The 21,237-nt window shown below is 39.2% G+C and overlaps 1 protein-coding gene across 4 annotated transcripts in view; it reads right to left on the bottom strand.

The window, feature by feature from the left end:
• PTPRZ1 (protein tyrosine phosphatase receptor type Z1) overlaps positions 1-21,237 on the bottom strand; it is a 198,494-nt gene that overhangs the window by 30,211 nt on the left and 147,046 nt on the right. For 2 of the 4 annotated variants that reach the window (XM_048836185.2, XM_048836184.2), the window contains exons 12-13: positions 17,276-20,849; positions 8,364-8,508 (exon numbers count right to left, since the gene is read on the bottom strand). In XM_048836185.2, the coding sequence (XP_048692142.2) occupies positions 8,364-8,508; positions 17,276-20,849 (3,719 nt within the window). The remainder of the gene's footprint in view (positions 1-8,363; positions 8,509-17,275; positions 20,850-21,237) is intronic. The other 2 variants (XM_048836186.2, XM_048836188.2) reach the window with 1 other exon arrangement.

Here is a 21,237-nt window from a genome sequence, read left to right as displayed (position 1 = left end):
TTACTATCACCCAATTTTATGAGACCTATTAAGAAAAAAATTTTGGGAGAGAAAATTCTGGGTTTACATAGGGGTAGATTTGAAGGTGAATCAGTGGATAATGAACTGGGGTAAGGACAGTAGATTCTGCTGTGGGTTAGGAGACCTCTGCCAGGAAAAAATGCTACTTCTTCTCCATCTTCTACCTCCGTCATCTCTCCCCTCACTAGGCCATTCATGACACTGCAGTTAGCTATCTACTTTTCCTGCCGCTCTGATAACATAGCCCTCCCTTTTGCTTCAGTTCCCAAATTCCTCCATTATTTTCCTATCCCATTCCTCAGTAATTTCAATCTCCTTGATTTTAGCTTCATGGCTGTCCATACAGTGGTCCCTGCTTACATGTGGCTTTCATTTCACCCCATCCCTAGCCTTGTGAATGTATTTACACTGATTTCATGAAGATGCACCCATTGCTCCCCCACTCTACACTTTGCCCATCTCTCAAACTTTATTCTGTGCTCTTTATTTCCCATGCTGCTCCCTATTCCTGCTCCATTCTGAAAACGGCCTATGTGCAGAGCTGAGGACTCCCCTGGTGAACAAAGCTCTGCAGAACCTTACCTATGATGACAAGCTAAAGAACATAAGACTATTCAGTATAGAGAAGAAGAGGCTGTGGAGACGTTAGCATTCTCTAGAAAAACATAAATGTAGACCACAGACACTTGGGTGAGAACTGTTTCAACTAAGCATTTGGGAAATATGTAGACATTCCTGGAATGATTTTTTTTTTTTATTCCTTCAAACTGTAATCAGTGTCTGAATTTTTTTGTCCCTATAGCTCCTGACAGATTCCCCTCTAGGATTCTAGGGGGGTAAAAGGATAGTTACATGAACAACAAAATCATAGAGTATTAAAGGAGGTTGAGGATACAGAAGGGAGATTCACGTGACAGCCAAACTTGGGGCCAAGAAGGAATTTTCCCTCAAGGAATATCTGCAAGAGCCTTGGAGGATTTTTGGCCATCCATAGGAGTCTTGAGCAGGGATTATCCATTATGTACTTACTTTATTTTGATTTAGACAAATAAAAAGCGCCCGTACACAGGCTCTGAGCACCCTGCCACTGACTTAAACTACAACATGAAATATAAATCTCAGTCCCCCTTCTACTAAGAAGCAGCTCTTAATCAAATACTAGCACCCCCGTGATAGCCGATAACTCAATCCACTATCTTTCTTCAGAGGCTGGGTAAAAAATGTGGGTGCTGCAGTGTGACCTGACAGTCAACTTAATGGAAGAAGATCTATCTATTTTGAATCAGAATCAAGAGGGCATCCCAGAGCCTGCTGGAGAACACCCTGGCAGCCACCTCTGCTTTAATATACTGTATTGAGAGAGATCTAGCACCAGTGCCCTCATTGACTGCAACTCCATCTGTTTATCACAGTGAGATAGACGGTGTGTCAGGTAGGCTGCTCCCAGGCCCAAGTGTTGGTGCTCAGCACCTGCTGCAAATCAGGCTCATTTAAGATGTCTCAAGGAGGACACCCCAAAAATAAGGCACCAAAAATCACTAGTTATTTTTAAACATCCTGGCCTGATACTCAGTGCATTGTGCATTTTAACAGGGTGTGCTTATTTAAAATACATGAATAAATAAAAATAACAAAAGGAAAATCTAAAAAGCTTGATGCCATTGTTTCTAAAGATCTTGTTCCATTAAGTGTATACAGTCACATTACAGTGTTTTGTCACATTTCTGCATGAAAAAGTTTAAATTGGAAAAGATTTGTGTAATGATTTTCACATCTAAAACATGCTTTAAAGCATTCTAGTAACATACTGTGTGTTAATTATCCCTTGTAGCCTCAAGTAAATTATACCCTAAAACATCTGGGAGAAAAAATTCAAAGCATCCTACTTAATCTAGAACAAGATTCAGACTAAGTATTCCATCTGCTCTGCATCAGCAGTGAAAGCCTTCATGACTAAGCTAAGTGTTGATAGCCATGTCACTTCCTGATTATCACTCATCTTTAATGAAAAAAGTGATGACTGTTTTAAACTTGCCATCAATCAATGTTAACCTCATTATTTAATTTACACCTTTTTACCTCAGTATTTTGATCCCATACCTAAAACTGTGTAATTCATAATTCAGACATTGCACTTCTTAGCACATTCAGTTAAAACCCAAGACAGTATTAAAGATGTTGCAATAATTAAAAGAGGCTATAGCAGGAGCGTAAGACAAAGCAGCAGCACATTAAACTGCCCTGAAGAAACTAGAGCTGAGTGAATAGTTTAAAAAGAACAGTTTAGGGCAAGACTGTGACTTGGACTCTTTAATAGGGGCTTACGGGGGAGTAACAACCCCTCCACCCACCCTTTCACCCCTCTGTAGATGTGCATAGACCTTGGATCTGGGCATGCAGGAATAAGTAGGTGCTGTGTGCCTATTATTCCTTCCCTTCTGCTGAGGGCAGGGAGCAGACAGAGCCTTGGCTCTAACCTCCAACAGCTGGTCAGTGCAGCTCAGCTGGCAAGGATGATGGTGTAATTTGCTGCTAGTATAGGATAGGGAAACTTTCATTTTTCAGAACTGGGATTTTTTTTCACCCAGTGACCCTAAAATACAAATTCCATTCACCAAAGTAGAAAGCCATCAATAATGAAATTTGGGCCCAGAGCATCAGACATGAAATCAACAGAACCAGCAGATTCAAGCATTCCCAGTGAGGCTCTGAATCTTCTATCTGTTTTCTTGGTTTCATGTATTCTATTTTTGGATGAAAAATCCTCCCAAAGGCTGTACAAAACGATGTATCCAAAGGGATAAGGCTGTGAAATAAATAAAAGGATCTCTTTGCCCACTTCACTGTAAACCTAGACTGTCGAAGAGAAAAGACAATGATATTGACTGGAAACTCATTGCCTGAGTTACAAGAGGCCTTGAACGACCAAACTAGAGGGGGCAAAATTATACATTTTTATTTCATATATGGAATCTGAATAAAAAATATTAGAAAACATCAAAATTAAAAAGTTGCCATTTCTGCCAGTCAAGACAACTTTTCATCATGAAAAGAGTGAACCTCTGTCTCATGAAATAGTCAAGAGTTGTTGTGAATTTCTCCAGGTGGAAGTTCAAGAATTCTTTACTAAGAACAGAGTTAAACAGCTAAGTTAGTTTTCTGCTGGCCACAACTGCTGTTTGTTTTTACAAACAATTTGAGGGGAGAGCAAAATAATTTCTGCATTTTTCCATGAATCTGACAAACAGGCATTTGTCAGCTTTGCCAGGGATGATTCTTTTTGACTCATCTTCAAACCAAAGACCTCCACTGGGTAGCTGGACTATCATTTTTTGTGAACACTGTTGTAAATAAGCATACAGAGATAAGTTTCTTGCAAGTTTAAGTATTTGATGAGCAATTTGGCCCACAAAAAACAAAAAAGGCTCATATTGGGTATCAACTATCAGCTTAAAACCAACTAAAGCTGAGCACGAGAATTGCTCTGTTAGGGATTCAGTTGTATTATTCAGTTCTTCCTATAGAACATTTTGCAAGTATAAAGAAAATAAAATTGTCCTATAAAATTAATGTCCTAATTTTCCATTGACTTTAAAAAGATCTGTGGGTGCTCAGCACCTTTGAAAATCAGGCCTCAAAGTCCAAATTACAGTACATGATATTTAGATTTCATTCCTTTTAAAAACATAGAAAATACGTTACTGGCTTCAGCATAAGGTCAACAAAATTTTCTCTTGAAGATTAACAAAAAAGAGCTCCATATTTTATTTTGTAATACATGGGAAAATACACAAAGGATTAAATTAAACATCTAGAAGATATTACTGCTAACGGGATCTTTGCTATATTTTGAAAGACTGGGTTTCAAAATTGTGCATTCTCTGAGAAAGAATACCAAATGAACACAATGTCATTTGACAAGAACAAGCTCATAACATGTGTAGGATTACTAAAACTACACCATGCAATCCGGGTCTTAAAGTGTATGGCATTGTTTTCTTTTGTAAACAGGAAAGATTTTGAATACCATTTAGCTTTAAAAATAAAGCCTTTTGAAGATGAATATGAACATTCATGTTGGACAATGTGAAACTAAGAGAAGCCTGTCAGTAAAATGAAGGAGAGTTAACCATAAATCCCCATGGTAGAATTCAAATCAACTGACTAGAAGTAATCTAGGAAATGAGTTGTGCAATTCTTCTGGACATGAACTGATTCCTTTCCAAGACTCACTCTGAAGATGAAATATTTTAAAAACATAATTTTTCATACACCAGCTCTAATACTGTCAAAGGCTGGACTGCTAGTTACCATTGTAGCTTGGGAGACTTGGGTTCAATTCCCTGCTACACCACATAGTTCCTGTGGGACCTCAAGCAAGTCACGTAGTCCCTCAGTTCCCTATCTGTAAAATGGGAACAATAGCACTTCCCTACCTCACTGTGTCGTTGTGAGGCACAGTCTATTAAAGACTGTGAGATGCTGAGATACTACAATGATAGAGGCCAGATACATATATGAGATAGATAGATAGACAGATAGATAGATAGATAATAGTAGTGTGTCATTATTCCTGAATTTATTCATTTTGTATTTGTTTTACACTTGTCATGCAGCTTCTTTGTTGAATGATATTTTGACATGACAGTCTATTAGAATATAACACTATCACTTTATACCTTTATCAGGACATTTTAGAGATGGCTTAACTAGTGGTGTGCACATGAGTGAAACTAGATGTAACTCACATGCATAATAAGTGGAAGAGGGTGGCTATAGGAAAAGAACCAACAGGAGAATGTAGAGAGGTGTAAAATGTAGCAGGTCCCCTGTGCTTTACCTGACACCTTATATTCTCTGTTGGCTGTTGTTACAATTCCACCCTCCCATATCCTTGGTATGTAACTTACAGCCATTTGTACTCATTTGTGCAGATTTGGACCCACATGTACCTTACATTTATTATTTACATCACTTCTGAATTTATCCCCAATTGTTTAAATTTCCATGGATTCACATTATTTAAAAGACAGTAACACAGATAATATAAAAAGAGTACTTGTGGCACCTTAGAGACTAACCAATTTATTTGAGCATAAGCTTTCATGAGCTACAGCTCACTTCATCGGATGCATGCATGATAATATATCAGCCATGGAATGCCCTCCTTCTCCTTTGTACCGCTAACATCTATCTTCACTCCACTTCAGTCCCTCCCTTTAGACTTCCTTTTCCCAGGTGCATATCAATGATAATACAAGATAAAGAAAAAGCTGACCCACCCTCCAAAAGACATAATGGGCAGATTCAATCCTGAGCTACACTGACAGAGAAAGTTCTTTGGTGGCAGAAAATCCATCTGACAGAGGGTGGGTTTAGAATGATGCGCAGTGCCTGTAGGTCCCCCTCTGCTAGAAAGCTCAGAATGGCTGGTACTGGCCAGGGAGGGCCAGGAGACACACTGGCAGGGCAACCATGAGGTCCTATTGGAATCAAGAATTATGCTCCGCCAGTCAAACCCTCGAGGGAAAGGTGGTGGTGCAAATACTGACTTCCTTCCCCTGGGGATGGATTGCCACCCCCAGACACAATGGCCCAGGCTGGCCAAACTGGCCCAATATCTCTATTTGCTCACATCTTTATCTTCTGTGTAAAGTTGGTAAAAAAAAATGCTCACGTTTTTTTTAAAATTTCAACAAAAATTTTTAAGAATTTTTGTGTGTGTGCTGTTTTCTGACCAGCTTTGAGAATCGCTTGAATTTTTCAAAAAATTCAAACTTTTTTGGTGATTTTTTTCCAAAAAACTGTTTACATTTTTTACACAGCTCTACTCCTGTGTCATGTTATATGTTTGCTTGGACCTAGCAGAATAGGGCCTATGACAAAGTGGGAATTTTCTGTCATATTTTTATTAAATCTGTGTGTGCCTCAGTTTCCCCCATACTTTGCACTGGTAACCAGTGATTGGGAAAATGATTAAGTTTACTCTCAGGACAGGCAAAAAGACATAGGTCTGTGTGTCATCTCCCTGTCTGGGTGCAATGAATAGAGTCATTAAGGAACTGGTTGAAACTGACCCAGGCCAACAAGGCGTAGAGAGACAACAGATGCTCCAATGACTCATAGATTAAAGTTATCAGTAGCGAAGCTGAGCAGAGACCCCAGCTCAAGAACAAAGGACTGAGAGGTGTAAATTAGGGGAATAAGTGTGGGCTCTGAAAGAAGCTTGAGCTCTCTCACCTGCGAACTGACAAAGGAAGGATATCAGAGAGAGACACAGAGTCTGAAAATAGAGTTCACTACAGGTTGGTGAATTGCTCTGGGCTGACCAGAATGGACTAGGCATTAACCTTTATTTCTCTATGCCAGTGGTCCCCAGACTTTTGAGGGTCACGCTCCCCCTTGTCCCTGTCCACACACCCCCACCTCCCTGGAACTGGGAGTGGGGCTGCGGCTCTGGAGCGGGGGCGGGGAGAGGACTGGACATACAGACAGTGGTAAGGGGGCTGAGGCTGGGGCTGCAGATGGGGGTGGGTCTGGAACCGGGAGCACGGCAGCCAGAAGCCAAAGCTGGGGGTGGGAGCAGAGCTGCAGGTGGGCTGCGGTGGGGGCTGGCAGCCTCACCTGTGGCCAAGTGCATCTCCTTTCTCAGCCTTAGCCCCAGGCCGGGAATGGAGCCATGGCCAGCAGCAGCAGCGGCTGGCTGGTGTAGGGCCGGCAGCAGAGCTGCGCTGAGGCTAGGGACAGTGCCAGGAGCCAGGGATGCAGCTGGGGACAGGGAGGGGCTGAGTGGCACTCTGTCCCCGCCCCCAGGGGCTCTGGCCTGGTCCCTGCCGTGTCTTCCCCCAACCCCGAAGGTTCCTCTGCACCCCACACTTTGGGGACTTCTGTTCTGTGCTAACCTAAGGACTGTTAATGCTACTACACTCCAGATGACTAATAAACCCTGCTCTTTTGAAAACATTGCTTCAGTGTCACTGGGTGAGGTGCATTAGTTCCTGAAGAATCTCGAACCAGGGGTCTATCTCAGTTGGATTCGCTGAGCAGAGCTCATGGTGTGAAGCAGGAGTGCTGAAGCCCCAGAGGATTAGTCTTGGAAGGTGTTGAGGCTGCATGGCCTACCTTGAAGGAAGAGTGAGACTCCTTAGGTGTCTGGCACATTGAAAAGTTCCTCCAAGAGACTGTTCAAAAGCTGGGGGGCATAGCGTTAATCCTGTGAGTCCATGACAGGACACTATTCATAACTGGGATGTTTTGGCATGATCACAATATAAATAATAACCTGGGATCAGACAGCTTAGAACCACAGTATAACAGGAGGCTTTAGGGGAGGAAATCTCTGCAAGGGAATTTCTCCCTAATTGTCCCAGGGAATAGGCCATGGAGCCTCTGGAACTAGAGGACTACCAGCATTCTGCATGGATCTTGGGGGATCCACGGGAGGGCAGGGCTATCCTCCTGAAGACCTCTGTCTCCTCACTCACTTTGGCCCACAGAAAACCTTGTGTACAATGGAGCCATGCTTCAAGGTGGTGAAGCTAAGCATAAGCAGACTAAGCAATTGCTTAGGGCCCTAAGCAGCTCAAGGGGCCCTTGATTTAGTATTACCCTCAAAATACCATTAATGTAATTTAACATGGACTTTTTAACAAGTGCATTAGTATGTGTTATGTTGGCTTTTATTTTGGTTTGTGAAAATGATGCAATTCATATTTTTAAGAGGTGCGGGGTAAGAGGGACTCCAAAACATTCCTGCTCAGGAACTCTAATGGGCTGGCCCTGCCTCTGGCTATTAGAGAATCCCCTAGTTATGACTCTTGTTTTCTGTGGAATCCCCACTGGGCCAGAGGAGCACAAAGTGCAGACCCAGCATCTGCTAACCCTTCCACTTCATATGAGACAGTGGAACTGTGTCTACTAGAGAAAGAGAAAAGGTTCCAGCCCTGGTCACCTGTTGTACTATTGGCCTAATGACATCAAGAACTCCAGGATCGGGTACTAAATTTATAAATCCCCTACAGATACATTTCTGGTACATCTGGAAAAGGAAGCTGTGATGTTTAATTTTGTTTTTCCTATATCACTTAATTCCTAAAGGTAAACAAACAATCACATCAATTATTTGTTTTTTAAAATCTCTTGATATGCAAGTGAACATTTTAATAGCTTACCAGAAATGGGTATTACTGCAATACAAATAAATTATAATAATAATAATAATAATATCTGTTAGAAAGTCAGGATCCAGTCTGATCTCTTGCAAATCTTCAGTAATGCCAATTACATTTTTCTAATCAGGACAAAATCTACGCTTTGTAGAACTGCAAAAATAAATAACTTACCTCCAGTATATGAGAATACCCACAAGAATCACTAGACAGATAAAAGTCAGAGCTGATACGACCACAAGTGGTATAACTGTCTTCTTCTCTGATTCCAGACTCTCAGCTAGACCAATACGAGACTCATGGCTACTATTACTTGCCTCTGTAGTCAGAGAAAATTGAAATAATCCATATTTAAATGTCAACAAAAAGCACAGCATAACTGAATGTGTTTATAAGAGCCTTAGGTAATGTCACTTACCGTTCTAATTTTTACTGTGTAGCAGAAAACATATATATTTGCAAACCAGTTTAAAGAAAATAAGCAGACAGAAAGTATAGCAAAGTATCAGAGTTTATGCAACACAGCATCCCAGCAGGGTAGAACTTCTTTGTAAAAATGCAGATTGTTGTTAAAATATAATTTCAAGAAGAAAATGTTTCATTTTAAATTTCAATTAGCCGACACTCAGTGCTTCAAGGGATCTGAGTATATAATATTGAAGTGTTTAAAGATAGCTTTCATATTATATTTTTACTCATGTAATGCAAAACATTGTTCTTTTGATCAATAAATATAAATGGACAATGTTCTTAACATAGGAAATAGCTACATGACTGCTAAATTGCAACTGAAATTGCAATATTTTAATATTTTGTCAGTTCTGTAAATTTGGTCTAGCGATTCATGACAGAAATCCTGCTTCCACTGAAGTCAATTCAATTGAACCAAATTTCACTCCTTACTTGGCTTTTTACAGAGAATCAAATTATTGTATCTATATTGTATGTTATGGATCTGACAAGTTTCTATTAGCCAGATGCCTGAAATGCTCAGGCCCAGGAGTGCATTAGGATTTCAAAATATGTTTTTAGTATTTTATTAAAATAAAAGAACATACTAAAGGGATTGGCCCTGCAACCCTTTCTCAGGTTGACCGTTAAACTTGAAGTCAATGGGAGGTCTCACAATCGTTAGGATTGTGGGTTTTGTCCCAAATGACAGTTTTTCTAGAGAATGTCATTCACCCATATCAATGTCTATGATCTTTACATTATCATCACTGCAAATGAAAAGGTATTTCACAGTTGTTGGAATTAAAGCCCCAATATTTCAAAGAGCAGTGCATGGGCAGACCCCTGTGCCCATGCAGAACCCCAAGTCAATGGGGGCAGGAATCTGCCTGTGTGGAGTCAATTGCAGGTTTTGGGCCTAAGGGAGTAATTCTACAGTTCTACTTGAACAAAACTGCCCTTAGATGGAGGGTTAATGGGATTTTTGTCCTAGTAAGGATGTCAGGAGCTACTTTCTGAAATGCACAATACTAGAGCTGCTTGGAAATTTGTCTATGAAACAGTTTTCCACTGAAAAATGGTGTTTCATCAAATCTGTAACTTTTTGCAAAACGCTTTATGATTTTGACAGAATTTTGTTTCAACTTGGGGGAAAATATGTCAACATCGTTGGAACAGAACGTTCTGATTTTTCATTTCAAAACATCTTTTTGTTTACATTTTTTAATTTTATTTTAAAAATAGATTGAAAAAATTAAAAAGATCAAAATTGAAACATTTCAAAATTTCAATAGATTTAAAGGCCACAAAGAGCCATTGTGATCACCTACTCCGACTCTCTGTATAACACAGGCCATTGAACTTCCCCCAAATAATTCTTAGAGCGTACTTTTTAGAAAAACATCCAATTTCAATTTAAAAATTGTCAGTCATGGAGAATCCACCACAATCCTTGGTAAATTGTTCCAAAGCTTAATTCTCTCAGCATTAAAAATTTACATCCTATTTTTAGTCTAAATTTGTCGAGCTTCGTCTTCCAGCCATTGGATTGTATTATAGAATCCTAAAATCATAGGACTAGAAAGGACCTCGAGAGGTCATCTAGTCCAGTTCCCTTTACTCATGGCAGGACTAAGTATTATCTAGACCATCCCTGAGAGGTGTTTGTCTAACTTGCTCTTTAAAATCTCCAGTGATGGAGATTCCACAACCTCCCTAGGCCATTTAATTCAGTGCTTAACCACCCTGACAGTTAGGAAGTTTTTCCTAATGTCCAACCTAAACTGCTCTTGCTGCAATTTCAGCCCATTGCTTCTTACCTATCCTCAGAGGTTAATGAGAACAATTTACCTCCCTCCTCCTTGTAACAACCTTTCTGTACTTGGAAACTTTTATCATGTCCTTTCTCAATCTTTTTGTCTCCAGACGAAACAAACCCAATTTTTTCAATCTTCCTTCTTAGGTCATGTTTTCTAGAACTTTAATTATTTTTGTTGCTCTTCTCTGGACTCTCTCCAATTTGTCCACATCTTTCCTGAAATGTGGCACCCAGAACTGGACATAATACTCCAGTTGAGACCTAATCAGTGCAGAGTAGAGTGGAAGAATTATTTCTCATGTCTTGCTAACAACACTCCTGCTAATACATCCCAGAATGATGTTTGCTTTTTTTGCAACACTATTACATTGTTGACTCATATTTAGCTTGTGATCCACTATGACCCCCCAGAGGCCTGTCTGCAGTACTCCTTCCTAGGCAGTCATTTCCCATTTTGTATGTGTACAACTTATTGTCCCTTCCTAAGTGGAGTACTTTGCATTTGTCCTTATTGAATTTCATCCTGTTTACTTCAGACCATTTCTCCAGTTTGTCCAGATCATTTTTAATTTTAATTCTACCCTCCAAAGCACTTGCAACCCCTCCCATCTTGGTATCATCCACAAACTTTATAAGTGTACTCTCTATTCCATTATCTTAATCACTGATGAAGATATTGAACAGAACTAGAGCCAGAACCGATTCCTGCAGGACCCCACTCGATATGCTCTTCCAGCTTGACTGTGAACCACTGATAACTACTCTCTGGGAACAGTTTTCCAACCAGTTATGCACCCATTTTACAGTAGCTCGATCTAGATTAAATTTTCCTAGTTTGTTTATGAGAAGCTCATGCAAGACATTATCAAATGCCTTACTAAAGTCAAGATATATCACAGCTACTGCTTCCCCCCTATTCACAAGGCTTGTTACCCCATGAAATAAAGCTTTTAGGTTGAGTTTGACATGATTTGTTCTTGATAAATTCATGCTGATTCGTTACTTATCACCTTATAATCTTCTAGGTGTTTGCAAATTGATTGCTTAATTATTCGCTCCATTATCTTTCTGGATATTGAAGTTAAGCTGACTGGTCTATAATTCCCTGGGTTGTCCTTATTTCCCTTTTTATAGATTAGCACTATATTTGCCCTTTTCCAGGCTTCTGGAATCTTTCCATGACTTATCAAAGACAATCACTAATGGCTCAAATATCTTCTCTGTCAGCTCCTGGAGTATTCAAGGAGAGTGGTTCTCAAAGCCGGTCCGCCACGTGTTCAGGGAAAGCCCCTGGCGGGCCGGACCAGTTTGTTTATCTGCTGCGTCCACAGGTTTGGCCGATTGCGGCTCCCACTGGCCTTGGTCCGCCGCTCCAGGCCAATGGGGGCTGCGGGAAGTGGCGTGGGCCAAGGGACGTGCTGGCTGCCCTACCCGCAGCCCCCATTGGCCTGGAGTGGTGAACCATGGGAGCCGCGATCGGCCGAACCTGCGAACGCAGCAGGTAAACAAACCGGTCCGGCCTGCCAGGGACTTTCCCTGAACAAGTGGCGGACCGGCTTTGAGAACCACTGTTCTAGAATGTATTTCGTAAGGTGACTTGAAGACCTCTAACTTGGTTATGTAATTTTTACCTCGTTCTTTCCCCATTTTAGCCTCCGATCCTACCTCATTTTCACTGCCATTCACTATGTTAGATGTCCAGTTGTTACTAACCTTTTTGGTGAAAACTGAAACAAAAAAGTCATTTAGCACTTCTGCCTTTCCACATTTTCTGTTATTGTTTTCCCCGCCTCATTGAATAATGGGCCTATCTTGTCCTTGGTCTTCCTTTTGCTCTAATGTATTTGTAGAATGTTTTCTAGTTACCCTTTATGTCTCTGGCTAGTTTCACCTCTTTTTGTGCCTTGGCCTTTCTAATTTTTATATCTTTCGCTCCTAAATTGAAGCACCCATTATTCAACATTTGTTCCCCATGTACATACTTAGAGACAATAATCAAGTTTGTTAAGCTGAATAGATTGAGCTCCTTGAATCTATCATTATAAGTCATATTTTCTCATCCTTACTTCTTGAGTAGTCCCACTGAAATCAAGACTGGTAGAATCTATACAATAAAACTACAAAAACAGCACCCATTTAGAAAATATAAAGTACAAATAATACATGAATTTCACAAACATCTACTAAATGAATCACTTCAGTTGAGACAACATGTAGTTCTTTTGAAATTTCATTTAACAAAAAAGGTTCAAAATGTTGGTTTTTTCATTTAGTTTCAGATAAAACAAAATTTTGAAATCTCAATTTTTTCTGTAGAATGTAATCTCCATTTTGACCCCAACCCTACAGAATAACAAATGGAATCTGCAAAGGCCAAACATTGAATGAATTGTCCTCTGAAAGCTATCCGCATTAGCAAAGTGATTAAAATATGTCAATGGTAAGGCAATTAGCAGGTTACTATCAGTTTCTTGAGCTCAGGGGCCTCTTTTTTATAAAGACCTCAACTTAGTTCCCAATTTTGCATGGCACAATTTTGTTCCTATTTTTTGTTTATAGCATTTAAACATCTAAATAACTCACTTTCTGTAAATCATTTCCCGTAAATATGCAAATGCTATCAGTTGTGGTCACAACTGCAGGCGCAGAATTGCACTCACAGTATTGGAGGCTGTTTCTAAAAATCAGGGCCCAAATTTCTGGTGAATAAGATATGGGATGCACTCAAGATTTTAACTGGAACTATGTATATGCATGAGCGATCAGGATGTGGCCGCTGAGCAAAGTGCACTTATTCGACTCTGGAGGTACTCCCAGGGTAGAACATGATCATATATTTTTAATTACAAGGCAGCTTAAAAATGCACCATACTTTAGTGATTTAAATTAGGGGAGTGAAAAGAATGCATCCCTTCAGCCCTATAAAGTAGTTCTTTGCCACCATCTCAGTCATTCCAAATGCTAAATCCTACTAAATCCACTAGAAGGGTCATATTAATATTATTGAGTTCCTCATATACATATAATTTATATTTTAGCTGTGCATTATGCCCATGAGGCACAGCTAAACTACAAATTTACAGTTCACATTTGAATCTACTAATACAGACACAGAAGTGTCCATGTGGTATTTTATAATAGAGAGATGCTTCCTCAGTGCACCATTAAAAGAAAACATTTATACTGTATGGTGCTCATTTAAGCAGCTCAGGTTTCTTGTACTTAGCCTTCAAAGTATGTGGCAGATTTTGGCCCATTCCTATCCCCTCCCACCCAAACCAAAGAAAGTGGGCAAAAGAACTTTAGAGACAGTGTAATTTGAAGTGAGCTAAGATAAATGTCAATATAAATAAGTAGCTAGCTCTTTACACAGTAGTTTGAATAGATTATTATGAAATCAAATCTTATGAAAATAAACTATATTATTATTTGATCACTGATTTCACAAGGAGCCAAATTCTGGTTCATGGTAAAATGGAAGTAAATTTCATATTATAACTGTGTCTGTGCTGAGCTGGCTGATTCTGAGGCAAAGTTTAGCTTGGTGCACAAGGGTCCGACGGGATGGTCAGCTGCTGATGTATAGGGTACCATTGTTCATAAGGTCCTGTCCTCTTCTCAAATTGTGTATGCAGAGTTTTTGCGAAGCTACTGCGGGGTGCACAGCAGAAACCCTGACCAAAAATAAGCATTACTTGTGGATATATGGGATTGCAGGGGACCTGTCTACACGTCATCCTTCCCCTGATTTCCACAGGAGAATGTTCCTATCATCATTGGGACCCTCTCATCTTCCTAGGTTACATCTTCAGCTCCTTTTTGGGAGGGCATTTTGCTCCAGGCAGCCCATTGAATCTCCATTCCATGGGTAATTGGCAACCAGGGTAGAAGCTGCTCCTCTCTCTCCAACTGGGATATCAGGGCCGCCCCTGGCACAGGGCTACAGGTGGCACAAGTTTGGTGGGCACATAGGTGGTAAGCAGAAAACTCTCATTTGGATACTGTTTCAGAATACAGCCCTACGGTCATGAAGAGTGGCCAAACCTTACAGTTCCATTTGCCTCTTTTCCAGCCAGGCCAGGATTTGGGCTCTGTAACTACGTTTAAATTAATCAACTATTTCTCATAATTAAGACATTTATTTTTACATTCAGTGTAACTGGTGCTATTCTAAAATACCGACACATATTAGTTTCTCAAAGCTCAATTCTTCCTGTGCTTATGCATTGTCATGTTTAGCAGCAAGAGCAACCACATTTGCTAATAGAGGTAATTAAGGGTCAGAATCTAAAATATCACACATAAGCCCCGCATAACAATGAATTTTGTAAAATCTTCTACTTGGGCCTGGGCAGCATATAAATTCAAACTAACTCCATACAGGGAGATTTTCAAAAAAAAATTTCAAACAAAAACATCAGTCATTCTCTCTACAAGAGCAACACTCATTAGCAGTAATAATTACAATTTATGTATGGTGTGAGACAGATGAACAATTCTCTGCTGTCATTAACAGGAGAATCAGAAAGGCCTCTTAATGTTCACCATCACTATTTTCCTGATTTGAATCCCAATGCAGTAAGTGGCATAACTCCTATTGATTTCAATGGTATAGGATCAAGCCCTGTGAGCCTGATTTAATGACCACAGAACTCAATGGGAAAACTCGCACTGGATTTACTGGGCTTTGGGTCAGGTCCTGTGTAATTTTCTTTTTCACCAAAAGCTAGTTCCTCCTTAATTTTGGACATGCCTTCATATCTGTGAGGCAGTTAGCCGTAAATCCTGCATCATCCTTTTCACTTCGATTTACAATCCAGTTAAAAATTCATAGTAAACCTGTTATAGCAATTTTAAAATATGAATGACATCTTGAAATTCCCCTCAAATAAATGGTTCTATTGGAAAGCTTGACAAGATGATTGCTAATTGATAAAGCAATTTTTCAGTGATGCAGATCTTATAAATGCATCTCATACTATCACTACTACTAATTAATAATAATAATAAGATTTACTATTAAACAAAATATGAGTTAACAATATTTTTAAACTCACACAAACTCTCAACCAAACATTTGACTTATGTAGCTACTGAGGATTGCACTGTAATACTTGACATTTAAATTTAATACAAATGTTCATATATCATAAGGTTCTTTTGTTGTTATTGTTTTTAAATTGAAATTAAGATGTAACTAGGTAGCTATTTCTGATTAGCAGGAGAGCTCATATGAGAAATGCTCCAATGTAATTGCTGTTTTATTAAAAGACAATATAGGGAATAATTTGTTGGAAGAAACTAATGCATAGGCAAGTTCTTTAATGAGAGTGATGACTGGAAACTAAATTGTAAATATGCATTATTAGTTAAGCCATGTTATACCATCCTTTTGGAGTACTGTCAAGAATCAAAGCTCTTCATTGTTAATTGAAAGTGAGGAATTTTAAGTTTAATGACAGAAAACTATAAATAATTTATCATAACCTTCATGTCATTAGCTGGTATAAAATGTGCTTAGAAATTATTCTCCTTTTCTTTTTTGCAGACCTTTAAAGGAAACACATTTATTTCATGTGTGTTTTATATAATTTCCCTTAGGAAACATCAAAACAATTAACCCATTTACTGACTCGATTGCTTGCTCAGGTAAAACTCCTGTTTACCAAATGGGCTCATGATTATCCATACTACAACATCCTGAGCTATGCAGACTGCCTGGGACTGCTTTTTTGCACAAAGTTACTAACAAATGTATCTGGTTGTATATTTGCAAGATCGGACCTAAGATTTTTGCATACTTTATAGATACCATTAGTTGGATGACACTGCCCTCTACAGAGATTATAAATATGTGATGGAAGTTCAATATTTAACATCTTTCCTACATTATCCAATTAACCTTGAATATTTCAAATAAGTACAGATATTGATGGTTCTGATTTTACACTTAGATTTCAACAAATGTGACAAAGAGGCAATACAAGTTAATTGTTTGATCACTTCAAGTTTTTCACAACAGAACTTTTTAAAGCCTTTGCTTTACATTTTATCAAGATCTTATAAATGTATGGTCCAGTTCTGCCACCCATACTTATGCTGAGAATGTTACTCCACAAATAGCTAATTGGCTTCAGTAAAACTGAACAAAGAGCAAGGCAAGCACAGCAGAATCTAGCCCTTAGTGATTTTAGAATGAGCAAGTCTAGGAGGAAATTTCTGTAAGTTACTGAAATTTAAAAATATGAGAAGCTTTAAAAATAAAAACAATTTTTTTACAAGCTAAAACCAGTCAGAACTAGGTTGAAACATCTTTTACCTTGCTCAGTTCATCTTGAAGAATACAAAATAAAAAGCATTGCCATAATAAACACATACTTTTAGGACTCTTTCATACAGAACTTTAGAATCTTGCAGTGAGCTTTCCTCTGAAAAGGTGATATTTACCCCTGTGCAAATGGCCTAAGTCCCACTTAACCTTTAAAGAGCAAAAAGTCACACTTTTGTGCCCTCTGTGCATAATTCCCATTGACTGTACAAACATACCCAAGGGCAGCATTTGGACCTTAATACTACAGGATATTTCAGTTGAAGTTGAAGTTGCATTTACAGCAGAACTGTTTCAATGCTTATGTTCCCTGTTCCACAGCATTTCCTTAATCCAACTGACTGCCCCATTAAGTTCTTCCATCACTGAAATATCTGTAGCAAATCTCACTAGTCTCATATATATTTGTGTTAAGATATTTTTTCATTTTCAGTGGCAGAAGAATGTCACAGCTACACATGTTATGCATTAAATTGATCCACAACTAACCTGCCTCAGAAATGTTGAATACTGGTGAGTGACCACTAGTTACAGATGGTGCTGATGACTGTGATGATCCAGGAGTTAAATCTGAGTTACCTGCTTCAATTGCCCCCTCAGTGTCTCTCTCATTAAGGTCAGGAAAACTGAAATCTGTTGAAGTCTCATTATCATTAAGGCTATCTGAGGTACCTTGACCAGAGCCACTTTCTTCATCACTTGTAAAAACAGCCCAAGATTTAGACTCTGGTGTGTTTTGCAATGGGATACTAAGAGTCTGAATACGGTTTTCCCATATAGTTGGATCGTTGTGCTTCTTAGGTATCAGTGCTGCCAATGTTGGTATTGATGGATAATTACGTCTGTCCATACCATGACTTATCTGACTGTCTGATGCAGCAGTTGTAATTTTCTTTTCTTCTTCTTCAGATTTCTCAGAATGTGAACTGATAATTAGGTTACTCTGATCCTTTATATTGTTTACCTGTGTATTCTGTTCATCTACTACCTTTTCCTGAGTTTCTCTATGGGAAGTGCATGTGATACAATTACTTACAGGTAAACCATCATCATACTCATAATCATCATCAATTACAGGAGGCCACAAATTAGTATCAGAATTGGCACTGGGGAACAACCCAGAGGATGTCTGAGGGGGAACCAGCAACCTGGTTAGGGTTCTAAGGCCCTCACCACTGGGAGAAGCAGCCATAACAGAAATATACACATTTGGTAAAGGAAGGGCATGATGAGCAGATACATGAGAATCAGAAACAACTGCAGGCACATGAACAGAAACATCGGCACGAGTAGAACTTGAGAAAAAAATGGGAACCTCATTTCTTTGAGAAACACTTGAAGAAATATGGCTGTTTAGAAGAGTGGGAATATTTGGTAATATGTCAATTGTTAAGGCAGGAGTAGCCACTCTGTTCACTGCCTTGGGGGGAAAGGCATTTGTATTTTCTAAACGGGTTGACTGGAATGAAACATCACTACTGTACAATGAAGGAGCAACCTGGTGATTATCTTCATTGTTAACCAAACTGGATAAAACATATTCCTCACTTCCATAAGAGCCAGTTAAACCTTGAAATGATGTTGTGGGCTTACTAGAGGTGTGGGGAAACATGTCAACAACTGAAGGTGCAGATGTAGAATGCAACATTGTTTTATTTGTAGCAGAATCTGGTGCCATCTGATAGAATATTTGGTCAAATGGAGAACTATCTTTATAAACGCTGGAGCGTTCAACCAATATTGGATCAGTAGGCACAGTTGCAGCTGTTTTAAGCAGAGTGCCATCATCAGAAGATTGAAAGGAGGTTTGTTGTAATGCTTCATTATTTAATGTAGCTGAGGTCTCATAAAAGTACTGCTGTGTTGAAGGAGACAACATTTTGCTAGAAGCAGGGACAGAGACAGCTTGATCTGAGACAGCACTAAGCATAGGTTTAAGCAAAGTGTCATCAAAGGCTGGAGATGTAACATGCAAAGGCTGAACGGAAAAGTAATTTTCTGAAAGTTTACTAATATCATAATCAAAAATCTTAGTAGAGGGAAAAGCAAGAGAGACTGGAAGGATTCCCTTTGTGCTAGAAACAGGAAGTGGGGTTTCTTGCAAAGACGTAGTCTGCTTAATTACATCATTGTTAGAAACATATGTAGGAAGTTCAGGCATCACTGTACTTTCAGCATGGGAAGCCACTTCACTGAAAGAAGAAATTTGCAGTTCTTTCTCATCTCCATATATTACATCACTTTTGTGAAGTGTCTGATTAAGATCACTAAACTCATATGTTGCATATGTAAATTCACCTACAGAATCAGATGAAGAAACTTTAAGTATGGCCAGAGCATCTGTATCGGGCAAAAGGGACTCCCTACCAGAGTACGGTTCAGACCAATCCATATCACTAGATAGAGTGTGTGTAGGCAGCAGCAAGGTATCAGCTTGTGGTATTACAGAAGAAGGCTTATGCACCAGTACATTGTTATAGCTGCTAAATAAGGGACCCTGATGAAATACGCCAACAGAATCATGCACATATTCTGCAGAGTCATAAGAAACAGTAAAAGTTTGGAGGGAGCCCACATTACTAGACAAAGCATAAGTAAGTTCAGACATTGTAGACAGTGCATGCATATTTAAATCACTGCTGGATGGTTCAACTTGAGTAAACATGTGAGTTCTATTATGACCAAATATCAATGTCTCTGAAGCAGCATGAGTAGTTTGATGTGACATCACATCAGAATATTGAGCAAGGCTTGACTGTATTAAAGTATCACCCTCAGCCAATGTCAAAGAAGCATGCAGGGACACCTTATCACTTGTAACAGCTGGAGTAACTTGTGGAAACATTTGAGAAACTGTATACAGATGGTGAAACATTTTACTACTGAAGGAAGCAGAGGAAAATGTAAGCAAAGGTACATCACCATAGGAAGACAGGGTGGGTTCAAATGACACATCAACACTGGGAAATACAGGTGTAGCATGCAAGGTCACATCACTACCTGATGTAGCAGGGGTAGTGTTGAGCATCTGAGTGTCAAACAACAAAGGGGTGACTAGAGGAAACACTTCACTACTGTAGGAAGGTTGAAGAGGTATCTCACCATTATATACTGGTTGAGTTGTCTGAGAGAGTACCTCACTGGCAACAGAAGCAGAGCCATATTCTCCAGAGCTTGAAGAGATAGAATGAGGTGATAATTCAGTAGGGGAGAAAGCAAAATTAGAATAATGTAGCAATTCTATATCCGCATCTGAAGTATCTTGTGATATCACTGGACCACTGGAATAGGGCACTGTAGCTGGCTTTGATTCCTCAACATAAGCATCAGTATAACTAGTCTGAAATAATAGCTCACTATCCGATGGAACATCAGATCTAGGTGTCAAATCTGTTGCATTTTGAAACCACAACTTTCCATCAACAGGAGTACTCTCTGCAGATTCTTCAGCACCTGAGGGTGCTACATCTTCTGAAATATTTTTTACATAGCCTTGTGAATCAATATCGTGTTTGCTTATTTCTGGACTTCCTGAATGAAGGATGTCTTCCTGGGATGCTTCCTCCGTGACAAATTGCATAGCAGAGGTGGTAGGAATGGAACCCCAAGAGTTGTCTACATCTTGATAAGGCTTAAAAGTTGACAATGAAATATCTTCCTCACTACCACCAGTAGCAGATATGCTTGTTGGTTCAGTGCCAGAAGAAATGTAAATGTATTCTTCATCAATACCTTTGGTGGAGTCAGTGACTTGCAGGGGGATTCCAATAATAGTTTGAGATTCCAAAGAAACATCTTCTTCTTCATTTGATGTTTCAATAACAGGTCGGGAAGTAGGGTAAAAAACTACTTTGAAAACATCATCCTTTCCATGTGATCCTTCCTCTCTTGTTAAGTATCTGTTTGTTTTAGCTTCATTGAATTTTGTCCCCTTTTTCTCTTGGCTATAGCTAGATGTAGTCACCTGGAATTCTTTTTTCCTTATTTGGTTTAGAGTACTATCAGTGGTAGGAATCACTGCAATTTCTTCATCCACCTCTGCCTCCTTCTCTTCAACTTCCTCCTTTGGAAAGAAAACAACATAGTCAAAGTTTACTAAGAGTGTTTATGGATAAAACAGGAAAACTCAAGGTACATGCTGCAAGACATTTGCCTGTGTCCATAAATTATAACAGATAAAATGGCAGGTAACCAATGAAATGGCTATTGAACTTAATAATAAAATGGCTTTATCTACAAAAACATTCATCTCGTATTTTTTTCTTGAAACCATAAATTTGTAATACTGACAAAAGAACCACAGATCCCTCTACCTTCTTAAACATTGTGTTCCTGCTACCTGTGACTCACAGTTAGAGAGAGATAAAAACCTCTCACTCTGTTTTGTCCACTTTACTCTATCGTTGTACAGTAATAATAAAAAAATGATAGAATGTTTTTTATTTGATAGT

This window comes from Caretta caretta, chromosome 1, assembly GCF_965140235.1.
Source record: "Caretta caretta isolate rCarCar2 chromosome 1, rCarCar1.hap1, whole genome shotgun sequence".
Lineage (NCBI taxonomy): Eukaryota > Metazoa > Chordata > Testudines > Cheloniidae > Caretta > Caretta caretta.
This window is presented reverse-complemented; position numbering and strand designations above follow the sequence as displayed.